The sequence below is a fragment of the Eschrichtius robustus genome, chromosome 3 (genome assembly GCF_028021215.1).
Source record: "Eschrichtius robustus isolate mEscRob2 chromosome 3, mEscRob2.pri, whole genome shotgun sequence".
Taxonomy (NCBI): Eukaryota; Metazoa; Chordata; class Mammalia; order Artiodactyla; family Eschrichtiidae; genus Eschrichtius; species Eschrichtius robustus.
The window spans coordinates 32479478-32498092 of record NC_090826.1 but is presented as its reverse complement, the minus strand read 5'-3'; the positions used below and the strand labels follow the sequence as shown (position 1 = coordinate 32498092).

The 18615-nt window shown below is 46.3% G+C and overlaps 1 protein-coding gene across 3 annotated transcripts; it reads right to left on the bottom strand.

Moving 5' to 3' along the window:
- Positions 1–1015: 1015 nt before the first annotated feature.
- PPIE (peptidylprolyl isomerase E) lies at positions 1016–17965 on the bottom strand. Of its 3 annotated transcripts, XM_068539585.1 has the most exons (10): positions 17923–17965; positions 16776–16874; positions 14951–14994; positions 14220–14246; positions 12670–12751; positions 12041–12141; positions 9681–9804; positions 3296–3481; positions 2110–2252; positions 1016–1934 (listed from the first exon to the last, which is right to left on the bottom strand). In XM_068539585.1, the coding sequence occupies exons 1-10, from the start codon at positions 17951–17953 to the stop codon at positions 1866–1868; spliced, it is 906 nt and encodes a 301-aa protein (XP_068395686.1). In that variant the 5' UTR covers positions 17954–17965; the 3' UTR covers positions 1016–1865. The 3 variants fall into 3 exon arrangements, with proteins under 3 accessions (XP_068395686.1, XP_068395688.1, XP_068395689.1); XM_068539587.1 differs by lacking the exon at positions 14951–14994; XM_068539588.1 differs by lacking the exon at positions 14951–14994 and having other exon boundaries at positions 17931–17963.
- Between the last annotated feature and the right edge of the window lie 650 nt (positions 17966–18615).

Here is an 18615-nt window from a genome sequence, read left to right as displayed (position 1 = left end):
GCTCCATAAGGATCAGGGGTCACTGTGGTACATCTGAGGCCCAAGCAGACAGAAACCTGGTCAACTGCAGCAAAGGGGGCTCAGCTGAGGGCCAGGAGTCCACTCGGCACATGGGAGCCAGAGGTAGAGCCAGAGTGCCATCATCCCTCAGCAGGAGCTCTCCTGGGCCACCAGGGCCAGGGGACAACAGGCCACACTCCTGCCTCGTCCAGATTTCTACTCAACATGTAAAAGCCCAGCCGGGTAGACTCTGAATGGTCTGAGTAACCCACCCCACAGGGAGGTATCTAGTGGCTACAGGGCTCAGTCTCTGCTCAGTGCCTTCAGTAGGTCAGGATTTCTTTAAAGGCACTTGGCTGACCAGTCCATGGAGGGGGAGCAGAGAGAAGCCAGCCTGACTTGAGCTCCAGGAAGTGGCTGCACACAGGGACCAGACTGTGAGCTCGGCATGGGTGAGACCACTTGTCTCATCAGTGGTCAGCAAACTTTCTGCAAAAGTTCAGATAGTAAATATTTTAGGCTTTGGGACGGTGTTGGTTAATTTTGTGTCTATAGCTAGGCCATGGTATCGACTTTTTAGCCAAACACCAGTCTGGATGTTGCTGTGAAGGTATTTTTCAGATGTGATTGACATTTACATCAGTAGACTTGGAGTAAAGCAGATGACCGCCTCATAACGTGGGTGGTCCTCATCCAATGAATTGAAGGCCTTAAGACAGAAAGGCTGGGATCACCTGAGGAAAGAGGAATTCTGCCTCCAGACGGCCTTTGGACTCAAGCTTCAACATCAACTATTTCCTGGGGCTCCAGCCTGCTGGCCTGCCCTGCAGCTATCAGACTTCTCAGCCAGCATGACTGCAGAGCCAATTCCGTGAAATAAATCTCTTTCTCTATGAACATACATGCACACCCTATTGGTTCTGTTTCTCTGGGAACTCTAATACAGGGACCATACAGTATCTGTCACCAATTACTCAACTCTGTCACTGCAGTGAGCAAGCAGCCACAGACAATATGTAAACAAATGGGTGTGGCTATGACCCAATAAAACTTTATTCACAAAAACAGGTAGTGGGCTGGATTAGACCCAACGGGTTTGCTGACCTCTTGTCTCCTGACAAATAGGTACAGCACCTGGCATGGAGAAGGCATTTTGAGTAATAAAATATCATTTAAAAAACCTGTAGAATGAAAGTGAGCAAATAAGCAAATGAATCACGGAGACTGAGCAGTACACCCACTGGGTACGAGACTGGCAGAATGATTTGGGAGTGGAGGCACTGTAGATAGGAACTTTTCCACTGTCTTTGATTCCCCGGGGGCCCGGGCGGCCGCCCACCTCAATCTGCCGCAAGACATCCAGGCCTTCCGTGATCTCCCCAAATACCACGGTCTTGACAATGGTCTGACAAGGGTATCTGGCTTGAAGATATATCACCCGACATCTCAGGGAATTGTCGGAGGGAAGAAAGAAAAGCTGTGGGGAAGACACTATTTCCTATTCCTTCACCAACCTGTCTCGGGGGACAGTTTAGCTTTAGATGTAACCTCTGACAACTCCCAGGAACTAGCTGGAGGCAGCAGTACAAAAACTAGAATTTATTTTACCAGAAGAAAACGTCTAGGATCCACACAAGTGGGCCCAGGAGAGGCCCTGGCCTGGAAAGGGCACGCACAGCCGTCCACGGTGGGGAGGGCAGCACCCTGGCCCACGGCCCCACTTGGGGAAGAGCCAGAGGCGGCCCAGGCCGTGCCTGCAGAGGAGCTGCCCCACGCTGACCCCAAGGAAGGGTCAGGACACAAAGCCCTGCTTGCTGCAAACGGGACACCTTGGCTGCCGGTTCCCCGGGCTGACAGCTCCCCTCTCACACGTACTCCCCACAGTCGGAGATGATGACCTTCTGCTTGGGTTTCCCGTCCTTGCTGCCCTGGGCCTTTGCAGGCAAAACAGAAGAGGAGGAATCAGGGGAGGGAGGGAGGGTGGAAAGGAAAGGGCAGCTCAGGATACCCACCCCCCAGCAGCAGCCGTGGCCTCTCTCTCCAGGCCCTGGAGCCCCCGCTCCTGCCCTCCCACACGGCTGTGCCCCGGGGGCCCGGGCGGCCGCCCACCTCAATCTGCCGCAAGACATCCAGGCCTTCTGTGATCTCCCCAAATACCACGTGCTTGCCATCCAGCCAATCCGTCTTGTCACATGTCAGGAAGAACTGGGAGCCATTGGTGTTTGGGCCAGAGTTGGCCATGGAGAGCAGGCCTGGGGGAGAGAACGACCACGTTGGCCCCCTCCACCCTGCTCCCGGCCCTCAGGATGTCTGGGAGTAGAGGGAGGAGCGTAAATGCTGCTGGGAGGGGGAGTGGAATGAGGACCCGGAGCTGACTATTGGCACGATGGAGGCTGCCAGCATCTTTGAGAAGAGTGGCTTCAGTGGACAGGGGGCACTAGAAGTGTGTCTAGAGGGGAACAGAGAGAATGGAAGGCAGGGAGTCTACATAACTTTTTCAAGAAGTTTTGCTTACAAAGGGGACCAGAGGCATGGGTGACAGCTGAGGGGGTACACGAGTCAAAGATTTTTTTGGGAAGACTGACGCTGCGCGCTTTTGTGCTGATGGACTGATCTAGCAGAGCAGGGGAAATGCATTACACAAGGCTGCAGGGGCACATCCACAGAAGCCAGGTTCCGAAGTAGGGGAGAGGAGTAGGGGTCCAGGCCACGAGCAGAGGAGAGACAGCTCAGCCCCTGTACTTGGAGGGAAGTCAGAGCGGGCATGTGTGGACAGATGCAGGAGGCCAAGCATCAGCTGAGGCAGAGGGTGACGTGAAGGCTTTGGGAATGAAGGAAGGGATGGAATTGTTATCTCTGACCAGGACTGAGTGTTAACTAGGGAGCTCTATCTAGTACGGCTGCCGAGGGTCTCCTGCAGAGCTTCGGTCATAAATTTCAGTACAGTTCTGTGTTTTTTCTAGTTGCTGGGGGACCAACCACTGAAATTTTTTACTGGAAGAGTCTGACAGAGCGAGGCGGGTAGTGGGGCTGAGGGAAGACAAGGGCTTACACTGGCCGACCACAGAATGTAAGCTAGGTCGACAGGGAGTGAGGACATGGTGGGGGGACGGGCAGTACATGAATGGAAACAAGCTCACTCTGCTTAGCCAGGCCGAACGCCTCTCCTCTGTTCATTGGGTGGGTCTCCTCCAGACCCCCAACCTGTCAGCCAGAACCTCAGCCCATCACTCCCCCGACACAGTCATCCTGCCCAGCCCAGCCCACCGATCACCAGCCACTGATCGGGTCCCACCTGGTGCCGTGTGTTTGAGAATAAAGTTTTCATCGTCAAACTTCTTCCCGTAGATGGACTTGCCCCCAGTGCCATTGTGGTTGGTGAAATCGCCGCCCTGGCACATGAACTGGGGGATGATGCGGTGGAAGCTGCTGCCCTTGAAGCCAAAGCCCTTCTCGTGGGTGCACAGGCAGCGGAAATTCTCTGGCACCGAGAAAGGAAAAGGTACCCGGGTTAAAAAACAAACCAATGAAACCTCTAACTAGGCTCTGAAAAACTGTTGTATTTGTTTAATGTTCACATTTTCACTTCAAAATATGACATGCTCATTATAAACCTTTGAGATACTGACATCTTGAAGGATTAGAGGGAATTCTAGTTAAAGAAGGAGTGAACACATGCATTTTAGCTCTGTTCCACACTAAACTGGCAGTAAAGCAATTTTTTAAAAGAAAAACCAAACAGGATCTTAGAAAAAAAACACAGGAGCAACTCTTTGTGACTCTGGATTTGGCAATGGTTTCTTCTTTTTTTTTTTTTTTTATAAATTTATTTATTTGTTTTTGGCTGCGTTGGGTCTTCATTGCTGCGCGCGGGCCTCTCATTGCGGTGGCCTCTGCCGCTGCAGAGCACGGGCTCTAGGCATGCAGGCTTCAGCAGTTGTGGCACACGAGCTCAGTAGTTGTGGCTCACGGGCCCCAGAGCACAGGCTCAGCAGTTTTGGTGCACTGGCCTAGTTGCTCCGCAACATGTGGGATCCTCCCGGACCAGGGCTCGAATCCGTGTTCCCTGCACTGCCAAGCGGATTCCCAACCACTGCGCCACCAGGGAAGTCCCAGCAATGGTTTCTTAATTGTGATACCGAAAGTGTAGGTAACAAAAGAAAAAATAAGCAAATTAGACTTCATCAAAATGAAAACTTTTGTGCATCAAAGGACACTCTCAACAAAGTAAAAAGGCAACTCAGGGAATGGGAGAAAATATTTGCAAATCGTTATCTCTTAAGCATTTAACATCCAGAATATATAATGAACTCCTACAACTCAACAACAAAAAGACAAACAACCCAGTAAATGAATAGGCGAAAGACTTGAATGGACATTCCTCCAAAGAAGATACACAAACGGCTCCTTCCCCTAAGCACATGAAAAGATGCTCCACATCATTAGTCCTTAAGGAAATGCAAATCTAAACCACAATGAGATCCATTTCACATCTACTAGGATGGCTATAATAAACAGAAAACAAGCTTTGGTGAGGATGTGGAGAAATTAGAACCCTAATACATTGCTGGTGGGAATGTAAAATGGTGTAGCCACTGTAGAAAACAGTTTGGCAGTTCCTCAAAAAGTCAAACTAGAATTACCATATGACACAGCATTTCCACTCTTAGGTAGGCACCCAAAACAATTGAAAACAGGGATTTAAACACATATTTGGGGACTTCCCTGGTGGCGCAGTGGTTAAGAATCTGCCTGCCAATGCAGGGGACACGGGTTCGAGCCTTGGTCCGGGAAGATCGCACATGCCACGGAACAACTAAACCCGTGCGCCACAACTACTGAGCCTGTGCTCTAGAGCCCACAAGCCACAACTACTGAGGCCACGTGCCACAACAACTGAAGCCTGCAGCCTAGAGCCCATGCTCTGCAACAAGAGAAGCTACTGCAATGAGAAGCCCACGCACTGCAATGAAGAGCAGCCCCCGCTCGCTGCAACTAGAAAAAGCCCGTGCACAGCAACGAAGACCCAACGCAGCCAAAATAAATAAATAAATAAATTTATATTTAAAAAAAAACACACACACATATTTGTACACAAACGTTCACAGCAGCATTATTCACAATATCTGGAAAGTGGAAACAACGCTCAAGTGTCCATCAACACATGAACAGATAATCAAAATGTGGACTATCCAGACAATGGAATATTATCCAGTCATAAAAATGAACAAAACATTGATACATAGATGCTACGTGAAATAAGCCAGACACAAAAGGACAACTACTGTATGATTCCATTTATATGAAATGTCTAGAATAGCAAATTCTGAGAGACAGAAAATAGATTAAATGTTCCAGGGGCTAAGGGGAGAGGAGAATGGGGAGTTGTTGTTTAATGGGTACTGAGTTTCTGTTTGGAGTGGTGAAAAAGTTTTGAAAATAGTGGTGATAGTTGTACAACATTGTGAATGCAATTAATGCCAGTAAATTGCACACTTAAAAAAATGGATAAAATGACCAAAAAAAAAAAAAAAATAGGAGCAAGAGAAAAGACAAAAGCAACAAAAATCTTTGAAACCGGGCTTCCCTGGTGGCGCAGTGGTTGAGAATCTGCCTGCCAATGCAGGGGACACGGGTTCGAGCCCTGGTCTGGGAAGATCCCACATGCCGCGGAGCAGCTGGGCCCGTGAGCCACAACTACTGAGCCTGTGCGTCTGGAGTCTGTGCTCCGCAACAAGAGAGGCCACGATAATGAGAGGCCTGCGCACCGCGATGAAGAGCGGCCCCCACTGGCCGCAACTAGAGAAAGCCCTCGCACAGAAACGAAGACCCAACACAGCCATAAACAAACAAACAAACAAACAAATAAGAAAAAAAAAAAACAATCCTGATGTCCAGGCCACAGCCCAGACCAACTAAATCAGAATCCCTGGGAGTAAGGCCTGGGCATCAGCATTAAAAAAAAAAAAAGTCTTTGAAACCTAGAAGACAAACAGATGAGCCATAACTGATATAGCAGACCTAACAAACCTGAAGCTTAAGCTGGTAAAGCCGAGAGCAATTCGATTTATGCTGCAGAAATGCCAAAAGCTCAGAGACAAGAATGAAGATGGCTCTAAAACAGTAAGTGTGGTTGAAAGCCTGTTTAAAAAAGTAGCTAGCCTCCAGATCCTCTCTCTTCCCTGGCCCTGGCTGCCGGCTGGAGGTCTACCTTCTGGTATGTTAAAGCAGAGGGCCTATGCTCTGGGATGCACTACACATAGCTGAGGGTTGAGGTACCATAATGACAAATGGAGATCAAGTGAAGTTTATATACTGTTCCCACCCCCCAACCATGATGGCAAAGAGCTGGAAACAGGACCACTAGAGTCTAGAGTCTAGAGTCTTCTCTGTGGACTCTGCTTTGTCCAAGAGACTACAACTCAGGAATACTTACCATCCAGGGTCCAAGAGAGAGAGAGAATCACCTTGCAGTGGAAGCCTCAGTCAGCAAGCCTTACCGATATCTAGAGAGTTTCCAAGCAGATTTTTAGGGCCCTAGTCTTAAAGGCATCTAATGTGAAAAGCAAAGACCAAAACAAGCAAACAGACCAATAACAAACAAAGCAAAAACAAAATTTTAAAACTCCGAAAAAAGTAACCTGAAACATAAGCTGTATAGGAAAAAGAAGCTTTAGTAACCTCCCAAGATGAAATGGCAGTACGTGCATGAAATAAGCACAGGATGCTATGAAAAAGGACATTTAGGAAGGTTCCAGAATGAGAGAAGAGAGAAATCAGAAGGGACAAATGCAAAGAAATAATCCAAGGAAATTTTCCCAAACCAAAAGATAGGACTGCCCTGATTGATGGGTGTGGTGTGCGGAATAATGGCTCCCCAAAGATATCTATGTCCCAATCCCTGGAACCTGAGACTATGTTATGCTGTACACAGCAAAAGGTACTTTGCAGATGTGATTAAGATTATGGACGTTGAGATGGGGAGAGTAGCCTAGATTATCCAGGTGGGCCTAATACAATCACAACCTTTCCCATCTGTAGTCAGAAAGAGAGTTAGAAGTGGATAGAAGAGGAGGCAGGAGAGAATCGAAACATGAGAGGGACTGGATCTACCACTGTTGGCTGCGATGATAGAAAAAGGGGACCACAAGCCTCTAGAAGCTGGGAACAGCCCTCAGCTGGCAGCCCACATGGAAATGGGTACCTCAGTCTATAGATGCAGGAAACTGAATTCTGCCAACAACCTCACTGTCTCTGGAAACAGATCCACCCCTAGAGCTTCCAGCAAGGAACGCAGCAACCCAGCCATCATCTTCATTTTAGCCTGCTGAGACCTGTGTTGGACTTCTGGCCTTCATAACAGTTAATAAATTTATGTTCTTGTAAGCTGCTAAGTCTGTGATAATTTGTTACAGCAGCAAGAGAAAACTAACACAATAGGGCCCACTGAATATCCAGCATGACGAATGGAAGGAGATCTACTCCAAAGGCACACTGTTTCAGAACATAGGACAAAGAGACCCTCCAAGCCTCTGGACCAGTGTTATCTAACAGCCATTAAGCATTTGGATAGTGTAACTGAGGAAGTGAATTTTAACTTTATTTAACTTGAATTAATTTAAACTTAAATAGTCACACGTGGCTAGTGGCTACCATACTGAACAGCTCAGCTCTAGGCAGAAAATTTTAAAAAGGTTTTGTATAAAGGACCAAGAATCAGAATATTAGACTCCTCTACAATTTTACAACCAAACCATCAAGTGGGAAAGTAGATATTTTCACACATCAGTCTCAAAAAACTTACCCTCCAAGCTCTTTTCTCCAGAAGCTACAGAAGTATGTCTTCTACCGAAACAAGAGAATAGACCAAAAAAGACAACAGAGGTTCCAACATAAGCGAAAATAGGAGATTCCATGACAATAGCTATGCAGTGGCGCCTGGAAAGCAACTGGTCCAGGCCAGAGGAGGTCAGAAGGCTCCAAGGAGGAACAGTGAAATTGACAGAATATCTGATGTATTTGAACATGATGAGAGATTTATATAAGCAGGAGAATTTCGGAGAGACTCAGGAATATATGCACAGAAGACTAAGCAAATGTGAAAACAAGACAATTATGAATTCCAGGGAAAACAAAGTGCTCTGTATGAAAGGAAGTTATCACAGTATGATGCTTACACAGTTAGAATAACCTATGACCTCAACAAAATTATGGTAACAATGTAAGGAGGATGAAGGAGCAGGGAAGGTGATTTAAAAAGCTAATTCCTTACCTTCTGAAGTGGGAAGCCAATAGATGTCTAAAATGAAAAAAACCCAGAAAGTAGCAACATAAATCTGTTATCTACCAACATGGAGGTAAAAACCTAAAGAATCAGCTAAGAGTTGAAATTGGCTGCCTCTGAGAAGCAGCAAAGGGGGGGATGGGGCAGGATGGGAGGACAGCATGGGGGCACTGCTGTTTTTCAAAACAAGCTTTGTGGAATTAACATTCTAAACTATATGTCTATATAATAAAATTTAGATTAAAAGAAGAATAAATAGAAGTCAGTATTTAGCAAATGAAAAATACTCAAGAAACTGTTAGTTAACAGTAGTTACAAAAAAAAAAAAAAAAAAAAAAACAGTAGTTACTTCTGAAGAGTAGGACTAGATGTGGAGAAGAAAGAAAGACTTAGGTTTTCAATTCATTGCCTTCAATATTGTTGGAATATATTTATGTGAGTATACTTTTTTCTTTAAACCATGAATACACATTTACTTGTATTAAAGAAAAAACTATTATTAAAAAGTAGTAAACCAGGGACTGCCCTGGTGGCACAGTGGTTAAGAATCCATCTGCCGGGCTTCCCTGGTGGCGCAGTGGTTGAGAATCTGCCTGCTAATGCAGGGGACACGGGTTCGAGCCCTGGTCTGGGAAGATCCCACATGCCGCAGAGCAACTAGGCCCGTGAGCCACAACTACTGAGCCTGCGTGTCTGGAGCCTGTGCTCCGCAACAAGAGAGGCCACGATAGTGAGAGGCCCGCGCACCGCGATGAAGAGTGGCCCCCGCTTGCTGCAACTAGAGAAAGCCCTCGCACAGAAACGAAGACCCAACACAGCCAAAAATAAATAAATAAATACATACATACATACATACATACATACATACATACATACATTTATAAAAAAAAAAGAATCCACCTGCCAATGCAGGGGACATGGTTTCGAGCCCTGGTCTGGGAAGATCCCACATGTTGTGGAGCAACTAAGCCCGTGCACCACAACTACTGAGCCCACATGCTACAACTACTGAAGCCCGTGTGCCTAGAGCCCGTGCTCCGCAACCAGAGAAGCCACTGCAATGAGATGCCCAGGCACCGCAATGAAGAGTAGCCCCTGCTCGCCCTGCTCGCTGCAACTAGAGAAAGCCCGCGTGCAGCAATGAAGACCCAACGCAGCCAAAAATAAATAAAATAAATAAATTTATATTAAAAAAAGGTAGTAAACCAGCACCTCTAAAGCTTCAAAAATGCATGCTCTGACTCATCTGTTAATAGATCCCAGGATCTGAGATGCCGCAAATCAACTCAGGTCAGAAACAACGTCAAGGACACAAGAACTAAGGCACTGAGAACCTTGGAAAGGCTCACTGCTCAGCTCCCAGCTTCCCGGCCATCCTGACCGGAGTCCTACTCACCTGCTGTCATGGGAACGATGTCTGAACGCAGGAGCATCTGGATGCGGCCTGCTGGCTTGTTCCCAATCTTGATGTCCATGTACACCTGAGGGTTTGACCGGGCCTTTTTTACAGCGGGCTCTCCCTAGATGCAGGAGAAATGGCCAGGTTAGAGAGAACAGCCTGACTCCCCGACTAGGAGAGCGAGTGTTCTTCTGAAGACACCCCAGAACCCACTGCAGCGAGCGGGCTGAGCAAGGCACTGACAGGGAAGGCCTTGGGCCCTGATGGCGCTGCAGAAGGCGGAGGCCACGGCCACGGCCCCCAGCTGGACACCCAGTGACAGGAGACCTCAGCACCCTCTACCCGGAGCCCCACCCCTCAGACATTTTATCTCATCTCACTGCCTCAGACACGTCAGCTCGCTTCACCTTCACCCTCCCCTGCAGTCACAGAACAACGCTTTTCTGGCCCAAAACACACAACTCTCAACAACTTCAACCCCAGTTCAAGCCCACCCACCCTAGTCAGTTAAACAGACCCATTTCTGCAACACCACCCCCTTCCTCTATGCTTGGTCCTGCATATCCACAGGCTGGCTGCAGTGGAAGCAAGGAGGGCCTAAGTGTTCAGAATGGAGGTGGTTGGGACCTTGCTTTATACTCCAAGTAGACGAGGCTGGGCAGAGGAGATATTTATTACAGCTGTCACATTTGCTCCAAAGAGAAAACTCAAGTGCTCTTGTTTGTGCTTCAGTTTAACAAACTCGCTGAGGTATCACGCTGGGCACTGAGGATACTGTGACTATTATTTGCTGTTAACAACAGTAGTAGCATAGTTGTAACAGCAAATACTCACATAGCACTTGCCATGTACAGGGTACTATTCTGAACGTTTTAGGTAATCAGCTCATTTAATCTTTACAACCACCTGTGAGATCAGTGCTACCATCATTCCCATTTCATAGATGGGGAAACTGAGGTGCAATGAAGTTCAGTAACTTGCCCAAGGTCACAGAGGTGCTAAGTGGTAAGGCTGGAATTCACACCTAAGCCCCTCCACCCCCCAACCAAGTCCATGTTCTTAATCACATTACCCCACCTCACATTCCACATTTTTATTAACAAGGCCTTTATTAATATGAGGCCGCTATCCTCACAGAATTACTGACTAGAAAGGGAAAGGCAATAAGCACTTGCATAGCCTTTACAAAAGCAAAGACATACAGAGAAATACAAAGAATGGTTTTACCAAGAGCGTAAAGTGGGGACTGCAAGGTGAGAGGTGGGCAGGGTCAAGGTCGGGAGAGTCCCCCGCGACTTTATCTCCCGGGACAGGTGATGGGCAGCCACTGAAAAGTTCTCAGCAGGAGAGTCAGATGATCCATGATATGCTTTAAAAAGATCATTCTAGCTGCCTTTATGAAAGACGGGAGGAGAGCAAGACTGCAGCCAGAAGGCTAGTTAGGAAGCTATTGCAATTATCCAAATGAGACGAGAAGTTACATTGGGACGATGGAGTAATCAGGGGAGGATGGATTCAAGGAAGATTTAAGAGAAAAACTTGGCAGAATATGATGTTCTGGTTCTATTTTAAATAGGGGTCTAGAGTGACCTAGGGTTACTCCACTGACTAAGGGCCATTTATGTGCTCTGCTTTGCATCTGGGTATCTGGCTTAGGTCAATGTGGATGGATGGTGGCAAGTTGGTGAGTTTGAGAACACAGGAAGAACGGGATTAGAGAAGGGAGGGCGAGACTTGCAGCAGAAACGTCTGAAGCTCAGGACTAGAAACAGAGGCCAGGAAAGTCAACAGCACAGGAGAGGCTGTGAAAAATCAGAGTGACTGCCACTGTTCTGGCAAAGAGGGGAGAGGGCTGCTGTGAGTCAAGAAATTCAGAAGAACAATGTTTACAAGAAGGGGAGAGGCAGCCTGAGAGGCAATGGTTAGAGAGGTACGCCGAGAATCAGGAGGAAGTGCCAAGGCGGGTTCTCTGGAAGGAAGAACCTCAAACCTGTGCCCAGGCTGCCGGGAAGGTACCCCCACCCAGCCCTGCCTCCCCTGCGTCAGGACAGGAAGCTCCAGTGAAGGGGGACTGATGAGGAGGGCTGCAGTGGTGCGCTCACCACCCCTCCTCACCTCAGGCTTCCTCCTCGTCGGCGGCAATCACAGAACAGAACCCGAGCAGAGCTGAGAAGCTCCTCATGCAGAGCACAAGGACAAGAGGCCTAAAGCTTCCCTTTAGTTCACTCATTAGCACCTCCACCAAAACACTACAAGTTCATTTTTCATTCTCTCTGCTTTTGTATATACGTTTGCAAATTCCCATAGAAACCTAAAAAACGAAGTCTCCTGTGGGAAGTGCCAGCCTTCAATCTTACCTCCTGGGTTTCCACTTTGGGAGGCTCTGACCCTTCTTCCTCTTTATTTTCCTCAAGAGTCTTCCCAGAAAACTTCTTCAACCAGTCGTCATCGGACCAAACTGAAAGGAAAGAGGCAGGCAAATGAGAACAAATTCAAGCTATCAGCCAGCTGCTAAGTAGCTGCTTTGGTCAGCAAAGCAGAACACACTCTGTGGCCCTCTCGGCCAGAGGACTCCACTTTGGGAACTCCCACGGGTAAGGAAAGTTCCCACCTTTCAGGGACTGCCAGCCCTGAAGCCCGGCTCTTAGCAGGACTAAGTGAAAAAGCTATGCCCCAGGGTAACGTGCAGCCTTTGCCAGTCCCAGCCCTTGACGGAACCTGCCAGGAGTGTTCAGAAAACGGGGACAGGTAAGAGATCAGGCTGGGTTTCTCTCATAAAGCAAACAATTACCCTGGCTTGGCTGAGAAGCTCAAACTCTTTTTATTTCCCCACAAAGGTGGCGCATGTCCTTCGCCAGTGTAAACCACGCTCTACTCCTGTCCACCAAAGTAGCATTCAGCTCCCACTTCCAAGCAAATCGGGACAGAAAGGCAACCAAGGCCAAACTGGACGATGTGATGGGGCATCTGTATTGCTCCCACTCGCCTGGTCTGGAAGAGCCTTCCTTAATCCTCATGGGTTTTGCCAAATTGACACGAATTGTCCGTCCGAAGAGCTCAGATTCATTCTGAAAAGATTGAAAATCCAGCTGCTTAAACTCTGTTAGGTTAAAACAAAGTCAGACAGCTTTCCACATCCTTCTGAAAAATCCGAGACAAGCTCATGACTTGTTCTCCCTTAACCCCTGAGCCCCTAGCACCCAAGCTATGCACCTGCTGCAAAGCAGCCTGTAGGTTGCAGGGAATTTCCTCCCTGGAGCCATCACATACCTCCTTTCTTTCTTTTCTTTCTTTCTTTTTTTTTTTAAAGTTGAAGCATAGTTGATTTACGATGTTTCAGGTGCACAGCAAAGTGATTCAGTTATACTTTACATATATATGTGTGTGTGTATATATATACACATATATATATACACATACACACATATATATATATACATGTATATATATATATTCTTTTTCAGACTCTTTTCCATTGTAGGTTATTATAAGATATTGAATATGGTTCCTTGTGTTATATAGTAGGTCCTTGTTGTACATCTATTTTATATATAGTAGCGTGTATCTGACCTTTCTTTCAATACCACCAATGACCTGTGCTTCCAAAGGTGACCTGGGTTCAGAGCACTCTGAAATTATAAGGATAAATGCAGTTTCCAAGTACCCGAGTTCACCTTCAAAAGTCAAGATCAGCTTTAAGTGGTGAGAAATGATCTCTCTCTCTCTCTCTGAGAGCTGGGGCATATGTTTGGTGAATGGGAAACAGAGAACAGGAATAAAGGAAAACCTTATTATCCTAAGATAATTGGTACCAGGAAAGGTCACTTAATGTGAATTCACTTAAGGCAATGAAGAAAATTTCATGGTAAAAAGTGAAGGGAAAAAAGATTGATTGGGAATTTACTGTGATGAAACTAAAAATAACGAATATAAATTTCTTATAGTTAAAATTCAGGTTTAATTTATGTGCTATTTATAGGACAAAGATGTAATGGATGCTGATTAATCTGTAGTATTTTTCCAACAAAATACTATCAACATTATGATATTTTTGCATTTCTTATCTGATGTGAAAATCATAAGCATCTTGAAGAGGGAATACATACTCAAGAGCTACATCATTTTCCCCAAGGAGTTCTCCAGGCTATTCCAATCATTTGCATCAGTAGCATAACCTATCTTTATCCTTGTCGAATTTCTCTTCTCAATTGTTAACTGGTCTAACACTTCATGAAATCCTGCCTCTTTTGTAAAGTATGCAACTTCACTGTGCAATCAATTTGCATTGTGTTTGCAATTTCCTATCCTAGACACGGGCAGCCAGTGAGAGACTGGTCAACAAGGATGGTTAGCATTTACATTATTATCAAATTGATCAAAAGCGATCAATTCACAGTGAATATTTTCACATGATGATAATATGTACTTCCCCATGCAACCTTGTAACTTTGGAGGTTCAGCAAACTCATGTATGAATAAGTGCCCTCTGTACCAGCAAAAAGCAACTTCTGTAAGAAGGAGGATTCCCAGCCATACCATGTTGTCGATAGCTGCTGCAGCATCCTGCCAAGGAAAGACAAGGTACAAGTTTAGGCTTGCAATATATGTGGAACCTAGAAAATGGTACAGATGAACCGGTTTGCAGGGCAGAAATTGAGACACAGAAGTAGAGAAAAAATGTATGGACACCAAGGGGGGAAAGCGGCGGGGAGTGGTGGTGGTGGTGGTGGGATGAATTGGGAGATTGGGATGGACATGTATACACTGACGTGTATAAAATGGATGACTAATAAGAACCTGCTGTATAGAAAATAATAATAATACTAATTTATTAAAAAAAAAAGTTTAGGCTTGCAGTCAAATGCTTCTTGTGGTGTCTAAACATACTCAGTAGCCAAAAAAAAAAAAAACAACCTAACAGGAAAAGGTCTATTTATACTCCTTGCCCAGGTTGTATGTGTCTAACAAAGTGCACTTCCTGGGTGACTTCAGCTATTGGCTATTTAGTGGAAGACAAAGAAATAATCACCAGTGCCGCAAGAGCTGTGCAAAGCAAGAGGCGCAGGATCTGGCAGGTCTGCGATGTTAACCACAGCCTACAGTTAGATTAAGTGAGGGAAACTTTCCTTCAAATAGCACTTCTTATCTCTCTGGAAGCATCAGCACGAGGCCCCAAAACCCAACCAAATGGAGAACAGCTCCCTTTGTAATCAGTAACAATAATAACACAAGCCAAAGACTTAACATAGGTAACAGAATTTTCTCACCTCTGCCAACTCAAATTCAACAAAAGCAAATCCTCGATGCTTTTCTGAAAAAAGGCAAACAAAGCCAAGCAATTATCATGTGGGGCAATGGGAAGAAGCAGGTGGTCACAAGGAAAGTGAAGTCAGTTGCATGCCTTATCCATTCATTCGAAATTCTACACAATAACTATTTAGGAAGAAGGAATCTTACTCTTTGATTCTTTCTAGTTTAAATAACATTTCAAGCAATATTAAACTGTTTTGTAGTGAACATAGCTGAATAATCAACTATAGTTTTAATCTCTAAAAGCAGCATTCAATTCTTTTACCAAAGCCAAATTAAAACCTTAACCTTTGCGTGCAGGAGCTAGAAAAATGAAGTCATTTAACCTATCAATTATTCATTCCAAGCATACATTTTGAACATCAACCGTGCATAAACCATGAATCCTAAAACCTGGGTAAGGACGCTGTCTTTATCCTCAGCAAAACGCTAATCTAAGCAGAAAGGCCAAGTGCACAACAACACTAGTTTAATTAACCAATTAACCTTAGAGAGTCAATATAACCTTATCATTTTTATAACATACAAAGATCCCAGGGAGGTTAAAATTATATGCAAGGTTGATGATAGAGCTGAAACGCACAACTCGACTCGGGACTCAGTAGAGCATAGGTTGCTAAAACCTCAAAACATGTCTTAGGACTTAATGAAGCTCAGGTTCTTTTGTCTTGGCCCAGAAAGAATTCAGTGAGAAGCAAAGTGACAGGCAAGAAGTGATTTATTAGTATAGGACGCTTGTGAGAGATACAAGGGGGCAGGAAAGAGAGTGCCCCACAGAGAACTCAGTGGGCTACATACAGTTTTATAATTAAAGGAAAAGTGGGGAGGGGGAGAAGACCACCTTCTTCCTCATTCTTCGAGTCTTCCATAAGTAACTCCTCCTACAGGTTGGGCAAGGGAGTTTTTGACCCTATCTGGTCCAACCTGGACTGTCATGGCGCTATGGAAATGAGCAAAAAGGCGGTAATATACACTAAAATATGGTAAATCACCTCAGGTTTCAGCATAATGTCACCTTTCCCCTATGTTTTTGTTTTTAGTGTGTGCAGAGAAGCATGTCCTAGGGATCATTAACTTACTGATCTCAACCAGCAGGATGCAGGCATCACTGACTTGATGTATAGTTTTGTTGTTAAGCAAGCCTGCTTGGTTTCACGAGTTAAGCAAGCCTGCTTGGTTTTGTTGCTAAGCAAGCCTGCTTTCTTGAGTGATCATTAACTTACAGGGGTCTCCCAAAGTTCCCTCTCTATCTATGATCCCCTAGTGGGATTTCTAAACTAGCTGCGTACTCTATCCCTATCAGAGCTGGGCCCAAAACTCCAATCTTAAAAATGACAACAAAGGTTAAAATAGAAAACTGAACTACAACTGTGATACTAATTGATGGAAAGCTTACCCCCAGGTACACAGAGGCTAAGGCCCCACTGTTGAAGCTGGGCTTTCCTGCTACCCTGTTTAATAGCACAGCCGCCAAGAAGGGAGCAGGTGCGGTAGAGTGCCTGGCAGGTAGTTCGAAACAACAGATCTCCATGTAGCTCAAAACCTATCTTCCTACTGGCTCACTGAAAAGTTTGTCTTTGCTCAAATGCAACAGACGGGACTCTCTGCAAAGCATGTTACAGCTCACAACCACAAGCCTCAGAACAGTCCTTCTGCATCAAGATCACTGTCATGCTGCCCAGTGCATATTTAGAATGCACTGTGATATGACTTAAAAATTTTTTTTTAAGTTCTTTTCCTTGCAGGAGGATTCTGAGCAGGCGAGACACTAAAAAGACTTACCCGTTTCATAATCCAGAGGAATCTGGATATCTGTGATGTCTCCAAAAGGGATAAAAGCAGCATGAAGAACTTTGTCATCCACCTCCTCTGCCAGCCCACCTGCAAAGAAGCCAAGGGCCTTCTGAGACACTGTCCTCTATTCTCTCAAGACCCCGCCCATCTTGAGAAGTCCCTGCTGTAAAGTTAGCATGCTACCACCAAGGGGAGGGGTCTTTCCATCCAGTCCTTTGGGTTCATAAACATCCCTCTCATATGCTCCCTCACACCTACTTATGATGCAAACCCCTCTCTTCATCCTTCTTTCAGACCCTCATCTAGCCCCAGGATTACTGCAAGAGCTTCATAACTGACCTTCCTCTCCTCCACAAAGCCAACCAGAAAGATCCTGGGAATGTGCAGATTTTAACCCATCACTCCCCTGGTTAAACTACTTCAAAGGTTTCCCACTGTGCTAAGGATAAAGTATAAACTTAGCAGTATACGCAAGGCTGCTCATAAGCCCCTGCCCACCTCTTCAGCCTCTTTCCCTTTGCTTCCCCGCAAAATGATATACTTGCCTCCAAGTGTCAGGCTATTTTACACCTTTGGGATTTTGCTCCCTTTCAGTAAACACACTTGCTTCTACTTCGGCTACCTGGCTAACTCCGGCTCATCTGCGGCATCACCGCATCCTCAAAGCTTGCTCTCACCTCTCCAGACGGAGGGGTCACTTCTCCCCGCACCCAGGCCCATATCACCAGTGTCCGTCCCCACCAAAGCGCTCATCAAACTGTGCTATTGAGGTTATTCCCATTTTTAGCCGGCTAGTCTGGGAACTCTTTTGCTTAGGGCAACAGCGGGGGCTGAGCCCTCACTGCTGTGAACATAAAGTGAATGGGCGCGAGGATTCAGAGGTCCCTAAGATTCCTCCACCACTGCCCCAGGCCCAGGAGGTGAAGAGATTCCTGTTAGAGCTTGGCGGACTTGGAAAGAGCTGCAATGACCGTTACGTCTCAGGCTCACACCCTGAGGCCAAGCAATACTGCCAAAGATACGGCCTAGACAGCTGCTCGCCGCCCTCCGCGCCCGGAGACCTGTCCAGCTCCACGCCACGACCCACTAGCGGCCCGGTTCGCCCAGACTCCACCCAGAGCCCGCGCCTGCTCACCCACGTACAGCACTCGCTTGGTAGTAGCCATCTTGCTCCAGCACTCTTCCGCCGGAAGCCTACGCTCAGCCCGCCCCCTTCTCCAAGGCCCCGCCCCCGGGTACCGCTCTCGCAGACCCCGTCCACTCCCGCTTAGGCCGAGCCCGCCTCCGGCTCCCTTTGAGCGGCGGGCGCCGAGCAGGTGTATCTCGGTGGGTGAACAGACGTGGTCCCGGCGCTGCCCGTGTTCCGTCGTGCTGAAAACAATACTCTGAGGAGTCAGCCGGGGTCCGCAAGTAATAAACTACCAACAAACTACGGTCCGCGGGCCATCCCGCCCGTCTGTTTTTGGACAACCCGGGAGCTACAAATGGTTTTTACATTTTTAAAGAGCTGGAAAAAAAAAAAGGTAAGAAAAAGAAACGAAACACGAATAATATTTCGTGACACGTGAAAATTATATGTAATTCAATTTTCATTTAAAAAATTCCAAAAAAATTTTATTGGAATCCAGTCTTGTTCATTCCTTTTAGTATTGATCTGTGGGTGCTTTCAGGATGCAAGGGCAAACCCAGGGCCTACACAGCTTGAAATATTTACCATCTGGCTCTTTGGGAAAAGCGTTTGCTGACTCGGAATAAATCAACTAATACATAAATCATTGATTGACTTAAGTGGTACAAAATAATGGGGCCACTTATTTCAGATACAGCA

What these genes read in the sequence shown, in the direction of transcription:
- PPIE (XM_068539585.1), bottom strand. Translation starts at nt 17,953, where the DNA reads ATGGCTACTACCAAGCGAGTGCTGTACGTGG. An exon ending in TCCTCTGGATTATGAAACGG is followed by an intron (nt 14,995 to 16,775) that starts GTAAGTCTTTTT and finishes GCCTTTTTTCAG; the next exon opens with AAAAGCATCGAGGATTTGCT. An exon ending in TTGAATTTGAGTTGGCAGAG is followed by an intron (nt 14,247 to 14,950) that starts GTGAGAAAATTC and finishes TTTCCTTGGCAG; the next exon opens with GATGCTGCAGCAGCTATCGA.